The 7,324-nt window shown below is 47.3% G+C and overlaps 1 protein-coding gene across 1 annotated transcript; it reads right to left on the minus strand.

Annotated features, from left to right (window-relative positions):
* Positions 1 to 948: 948 nt before the first annotated feature.
* Positions 949 to 2,659, minus strand: HTR1D (5-hydroxytryptamine (serotonin) receptor 1D, G protein-coupled). Its single transcript, XM_011945552.1, has one exon. The coding sequence runs from the start codon at positions 2,160 to 2,162 to the stop codon at positions 1,029 to 1,031; it is 1,134 nt and encodes a 377-aa protein (XP_011800942.1). The 5' UTR covers positions 2,163 to 2,659; the 3' UTR covers positions 949 to 1,028.
* Between the last annotated feature and the right edge of the window lie 4,665 nt (positions 2,660 to 7,324).

Below are 7,324 nucleotides of genomic sequence, written 5' to 3' on the forward strand. Positions count from 1 at the left end.
GGGTGTCTAAAGCCGGTCAATCTACTTCAAAGGGGTGATCATGGGTTTTAACTTCAGAATGTGAAGATGGCGCAGGGATATTGGGGAAGAACGAAGGGTACAGGGTAGTCAGTCTGGTCCCAAAACCTTCCTTCTCCCGCTACCCCTAACCTCTGAATCTCTCTCCAAGTCACTTTGTATCATTGGCACTACAAATACTGACTTTCTCTTCATGGAAACTGGGAGAGATTTAATCTAAGAAAGACTCAGTGGAAGAAACGCATGGATATTATTTTCCAATCAAGGTGCCATACAGAACGGAGATCCATCCTGGCTCCAAATTCTCTTTCAATTCAGGTCATTAATCTTATCCACCCTCCTTTAAGCTCCATATAGATCTCAGGTAGACCAGAGAGCCTTCCCTTTGAGCCCGGGGTCTTTTCTATAGTCAGATAGCTTCTCATCTCAACTGTATCAACTAGGGATCTCGTAGGTCACATTTCTTCCAACAAAGAGGAACTGTGAAAACATTACGTTGGCCAGGCACAGTGGCTCATGCCTGTAATCCCAGCACTTTGGGATGCCAAGGTGGGCGGATCACAAGGTCAAGAGATCGAGACCATCCTGGCCAACATGATGAAACCCCGTCTCTACTAAAAATACAAAAATTAGCTGGGCCTGGTGGCACGCATTTGTAGCACCAGCTACTCTGGAGGCTGAGGCAGGAGAATCTCTTGAACGCAGGAGGCGGAGGTTGTGGTGAGCTGAGATTGTGCCACTGCACTCCAGCCTGGTAAGAGGGCAAGACTCCATCTCAAAAAAAAGAAATAAATAAATAAAATATGCTAAGTAGTGAAATCTTCAGTCCTGCCCCCCTGCCCATGGCTCTTTCAGAAGTTAAGAAAACAACAGGAAAAAGAACAATTCTGTTGATTGAACCAAGACTCAAGATATCATTAATTAATCCAGGTCTCAGAAAATAATAATAAAAAAAAATCCTGATTAGGTTACAGGACACAAAAGATAACAAGAGTCATCACCGAATAAGACTAAGAGGACTTCCGGAAAGGGACAATTTTCCGAAAGGCTTGCCGAAACTCTTCATTAAACACAGTGTAGATTATTGGATTGATGAGGGAGTTTAAATAGCCTAGCCAGGTGAAGAAGTCAAAGAGGGCTGGGTGGATCCAGCAGGAGTCCCGGCAGATGGGGAGGACCAGAGACACCACGAAGAAGGGCAACCAGCAGATGATAAAAGCCCCCAGAATGATGCCCAGAGTTTTAGTGGCTTTCCTTTCCCGAGCAGCAGAAATCCTCTTGCGTTCCAGGGCACTGTCAGCAAGCTTGATTTTCACGTGGCTGAAAAAGAGAGGGGAGCCAGCCGAGTGTGAGTGCCCCTCATGGAGGCTGGGGTTGAGCGAACAGAGCGAGGACCCTGCAGAGCCTGTGATGAGGTGGGCTGTGGTGAAGCGCTTCCCATAGAGGGAGGGTGGATTCAGGATGCGACTCCGAGCCGCCCGGTAGATCCGGCCATATAGGATGATGAGCAACACCGAGGGAATGTAGAAGGCCCCACACGTGGAGTAGATGGTGTAGGAGATCTGAGAGGTGTTCACCAGGCAGTCCGACATCTCCTCCTGGGCCTTGGCCTGTCGCCAGAAGAGAGGGGGAATGGAGATGCAGATGGAGATGGCCCAGACGATGGCAATCATGGTGGCCGCGTGGCCAGCCGTCCTGCGTTTACTGTACTCCAGGGCATCCGTGATCGCCCAGTACCTGTCCAGAGCAATGACACAGAGATGCAGGATGGAGGCCGTGCAGCACGTGATGTCAGCAGACAGCCAGATGTCACACAAGATTTGCCCAAAGTTCCAGGTGTGGGTGATGGTATAGGCGATGCTGATGGGCATGACCAAGATGGAAACCAAGAGGTCGGTGGTGGCCAGGGAGCCAATCAGGTAGTTGGCAGGGGTGTGGAGCTTCTTGGTGAGTAAGATGGTGGTGAGTACAAAGGCGTTGGAGAGGACTGTGGCCAGTGTGATGATGGAAAGGACCACGGCAAGGGAGATCTTGAGTGCCTGGAGGGTCCTGGGATCCCAAGCCTCTGGGGTTTCTGTGGCATTCAGGGATCTGTTGGAGGCCCCCTGGGGAAGGCCTTCTGTTGACTGGTTCAGTGGGGACATGCTAGGTGGCTCTCTCTTCCCACAGACCTCCACACATTTGGCTCCTTCCTTCAAGGTTGTCCTGACAACAGAGCAAAGTCATCCTTCTGCTTCGCACTGGTGGGAGCCGTACACTAGAACAGACCACAGTGAAAAGGCCTCAAGACCGGACTATTCTCCAAGTACAGCTGTAATAAAATAAAATTAAATAATAATGATAATAATAAACAAGACCAGATTATTTGAAGAACGACGAGACAACTACCACTGGTAGTTAAAGGTCTTTCCTAAACCACAGGAATTCCAGGATGTCTCAGGGTCCTGGAGCTTTGCCCAGCAGATGGTCATGCCCGGGGGACACATGCTGAATTCGTTAGACAGTTATCAGGGGATCACACCCAGGTGGGCAATGCCCTGGGATTCTTGCCTTTGGCATCTGGCTCTTTTCAAAGCTTGAGTCATTCGTGTGTTTAATGAGAACTTCTGAATTCCCCTCATAATAATTGAAACAATTCTGGATTTAGGATTGCTTCCGAGGAGCTTTTAAAACTAGACACAAAAACAAGTTCCAGCTGATTCAGAGAAGCAGTCCAGTCAGCACAGCGGCTCGCGGTTTTCCCAGGTTCATCTTGATGCATCCTGAGCTACTTAACTTCGGTTCCTGTCCCACTGATCGTTTAGAGCCTGAACAGACAAAACATCCTGGTTACCAAGACTCGAAGAATGCATGAACTGGGACCAGGCAAAACAAACAGATCACTGTGGGCTCACGGAATGGGGACATATTCAAAAGATCTGGGGTTTAAAAAAGAAAAAAAAAAACAGAGTTAGGTTCTAGGAGGACAATGTGGAAGCCTGAGATGAACTACATGATTAAAAAGATACTACTTAAAGCTGGCCATGGTGCTGTGGAACTGGCATTCTAGAAAGTCTCAGAATACAGGGGTGGGTGATGTGCCCTACCCATGCAATTCCCAGAGGGGACAAAGTGTCATAGCTGTTGGAATCATCACAAGCTTGTTAGAAGTACATGAAATCAGCTCTGTAAGTTGTGAATCAGAAAGCGTCATTCTATTTATTTAGCAACAATGGAAACAAAATAAAACTGTACACGGGGAAAGATAAAGACCATCAGGAAAGAAGTCAAATTGTTACAATGTATTTCTCTACAAAGTATGGGGGGTCGTGGCCTTTTTTCTACTCATTTGAATTTTTCAGATGTCCTATAGTGAGCATGAATAATTTTATTTTTTATTTATTTTTTATTATTTATTTATTTATTTTTGAGACGGAGTCTCGCTCTGTCGCCAGGCTACAGTGCAGTGGCGCAATCTCGGCTCACTGCAACCTCGTCTCCTGGGTTCAAGCGATTCTCCTGCCTCAGCCTCCCGAGTAGCTGGGACTACAGGCACACGCCCTCATGCCCAGCTAATTTTTGTATTTTTAGTAGAGACGAGGTTTCACCATGTTGGCCAGTCTGGTCTTGAACTCCTGACCTTGTGATCTGCCCGCCTCAGCCTCACAAAGTGTTGGGATTACAGGCGTGAGCCACCATACCTGGCCGGAAGGCTATTTTTAAAAATGTTTTTATTATGTTTGTTTTCTCTTTCTTTCCTTCCTTCCTTCCTTCCTTCCTTCCTTCCTTCCTTTCCCATTGTGGAAGTTTAATCCAGAAAATACATTCAACTTTCCAAATGGAAACTGGAAACCTAGCTGCAAAAAAATCTTGGGAACTCCTGGGTTGGCGAAAGTATCCAGGTGTCTGTCTAGAAGCTCCTGACCTCAGGTGATCCGCCTGCCTCGGCCTCCCAAAGTGGGAGGGATTACAGGCGTGAACTATTGTGGTTTGCCCCTTGAAGCTTTTTCAGACCTTGTCCTATATACCTTTTCTTCTGGTTGTTCATTTGAATTCTATATAATAAACCGGTAATTTTTAAATTATTTATTTGTTTATTTATTTATTTTGAGGTAGGATCTAGCTTTGTCCCCCAGGCTAGAGTGCAGTGGCATGACCACAGCTCATTGCAGCCTCAACCTCCTGGATCAAGTGACCCTCCAACCTTAGCCTCCCAAGTAGCTGGAACTACAGGTGCATACCACCATGCCCAGCTAATTGTTTTTTGTTTGTCTGTTTGTTTGTTTTCATAGAGACAGGGTCTTGCTATGTTGCCAGGGCTGGTCTCAAACTCCTGGACTTAAGCAATCCTCCAGCCTTGACCTCCCAAAGTGCTGGGATTACAGGCATGAGCAGCTTTAGCTCCTTAATGTTTTAAAAATCAACCACCAGCTGGGTGCGGTGGCTCTTGCCTGTAATCCCAGAACTGTAGGAGGCTGAGGCGGGTGAATCACCTTAGGTCGGGAGTTCTAGACCAGCCTGATCAACATGGAGAAACCCCGTCTCTACCAAAAATACAAAATTAGCCAGGGGTGGTGGTGCATGCCTGTAATCCCATCTACTTGGGAGGCTGAGGCAGGGGAATTTCTTGAACCCAGGAGGCGGAGGTTGTGGTGAGCCAAGATCGCGCCATTATACTCTAGCCTGGGCAACCAGAGTGAAACTCTACCTAAAAAAAAAAAAAAAGGCTGGGCAGGGTGGCTCACGCCTATAATCCCAACATGTTGGGAGGCCAAGGTGGGTGGATCACGAGGTCAGGAGATCGAGACCATCCTGGCTAACATGGTGAAACCCCGTCTCTACTAAAAATACAAAAAAATTTAGCTGGGCATGGTTGCAGGCACCTGTAGTCCCAGCTACTCGGGAGGCTGAGGCAGGAGAATGGCCTGAACCCAGGAGGCGGAGCTTGCAGTGAGCCGAGATGACGCCACTGCACTCCAGCCTGGCAGACAGAGTGAGAATCCGTCTCAAAAAAAAAAGAGAAGAAAGAAAAGAAGGAGAAGGAGAAGGAGAAGGAGAAGGAGAAGGAGAAGAAGAAGAGAAGAAGAGAAGAAGAAGAAGAAGCAGCAGCAGAAGCAGCAGCAGCAGCAGCAGCAGCAGCGGCGGCAGCAGCAGCTAAACCTGCAATGCAGTATTTTCCCTCTCACTCCCCAAATTTGTGGGTGCTTCATTTAAAAAATAAAAATCTGCCTGGAGGAGAGGGGAAAGCCTCAATTTAAGAAAACCAATCCTAAGCCACCAACTCCAAAACATATATTACAGTTTAAAGGATATTATAACAATATATTTTGAAGAGCTCTTGCTATATTCCAGGCACTGAGCTAGCTTTGGGGCTAAAAGTCACCCAACCTGTAAAATGGGCAACATGGCTCCCAACTTAGAATGACCCAACCAATGCTCAAAGAGGTGATGTCACCTGCCCAAGGCCACTTGGCTGGAAGTGGAAAAACCAGGTCCAGAGATCTCAAGAAATTTCTACCCTTGCCTACATTGCCTCAGTTGAGGATGAAAAGCCTTAAGGCATGCGTGCATAGCTGGTTTGATGACCCCCTCCTACCCCCACTCTCCTCAGGCTCCACCCCAAAAGCCTCTGGCTGAAGTTTTGCTCCCATTTTGGTTCACGGGGAAAATGTGAACTCTGGTTGGCTCTTTGAAACTTTCTCCCCTGCAGACAGTCTGGGTGACTGAGGTGCGTCATTTCCCATGGAAGCCTGGTGTGCCTGCCCCACAAACTCATGCGGTCACTCCTTGAGTTCCAAGCATTCCAGTGACCTCATTTCAGTGAAAGGCGTGGGTTCAGAAAGGCTCAGGAGGCTGGTATGTGTGCAAGCCCTCCTGCCCTCGGTGACATCTTGGGAAGAAGGGCAGGGACACAGGGACAGGAGCAGACAGACTTGGTTAGGAAGGCTAGGCTGTAGCTTTGAAAGAAGTAACACAATTCAGAGACTGTCTTCTCTCCTGCCTGCTATCCCTCCCCATTGTGAACAAAGGTGGGAGAAGTTTTCATAATCTAGTTGCCTTTGGAGACATGGACTGTAGCTCTACAAGCAACTCTCTCTTTCCCGTCACACTTCAAATAATAAAACGAAAAATACAGGCCAGGCATGGTGGCTCACACCCGTAATCCCAGCACTTTGGGAGGCTGAGGCCGGTGGATCACCTGAGGTCAGGAGGTCGAGACCAGCCTGGCCAACATGGTGAAACCCCATATCTACTAAAAATGCAAAAATTAGCCGGGCGTGGTGGTAGGCACCTGTAATCCCAGCTACTCAGGAGGCTGAGGCAGGAGAATGGTGAGACTCCGTCTCAAAAAAAAAAAAAAAAAAAGAAAGAAAAATCAAAATGAGGCCGGGCGCGGTGGCTCACACCTGTAATCCCAGCTCTTTGGGAGGCCGAGCTGGGCGGATCACAAGGTCAGGAGATCGAGACCATCCTGGCTAACACGGTGAAACCCCGTCTCTACTAAAAATACAAAAACCAGCTGGGCGAGGTGGCGGCGCCTGTAGTCCCAGCTCCTCAGGAGGCTGAGGCAGGAGAATGGTGAGACTCCGTCTCAAAAAAAAAAAAAAAAAAAGAAAGAAAAATCAAAATGACAACAAGATGCCATTTTCACTTAGTAGAAAAGTACAGCATTTTAAATCTGATCATGTCATGTCAGTTAATAAGAGTCAGCAGCTTGGGAGGCTGAGGCAGGATGACTGCTTGAGTCCAGGAGTTCAAGACCAGCCTGGGCAACACAGTGATTGGAGATACTTCATAAGGAAACAATTTAGTATCATTTCATAAAACTAAAGAAGCAAACAATTTAGAATTATTTCATAAAACTAAAGATGCGATGACTATCTCATGATTCAGCAATTCCACTGCTGGGTATGCGTGGCAGAGAAACTCTTCTGTGTTCACTAGAAGACAGAAACAAGAATGGTCCTAGTAGCATGAAATAGCAAACAACTAAAAACAACCAAATGTCCATCAACAGCAGAATGGTAGCATATGGCATATTCCTACGATGGAGTGCTACAGAGAAGCAAAACAGAGTAAACCACAGCTACACACACCAAAATGGTGATTGTCACAAACAAGGCAGAGTGCCAAAGTCAAAAACATGCAAGAAGAAACAAACTGTTAGGGAGATAAATATATGTGGCAAAACCATAAGGAAAAGCAAAGAAATTTAAAATATAAAATTCAGGGGCCGGGCGTGGTGGCTCATGCCTGTAATCCCAGCACTTTGGGAGGCCGAGATGGGCGGATCACGAGGTCAGGAGATCGAGACCATCCTGGCAAA

Source organism: Colobus angolensis, unplaced genomic scaffold, assembly GCF_000951035.1.
Source record: "Colobus angolensis palliatus isolate OR3802 unplaced genomic scaffold, Cang.pa_1.0 Scaffold240, whole genome shotgun sequence".
Taxonomy (NCBI): domain Eukaryota; kingdom Metazoa; phylum Chordata; class Mammalia; order Primates; family Cercopithecidae; genus Colobus; species Colobus angolensis.

What these genes read in the sequence shown, in the direction of transcription:
- HTR1D (XM_011945552.1), bottom strand. Translation starts at nt 2,162, where the DNA reads ATGTCCCCACTGAACCAGTCAACAGAAGGCCTTCCCCAGGGGGCCTCC.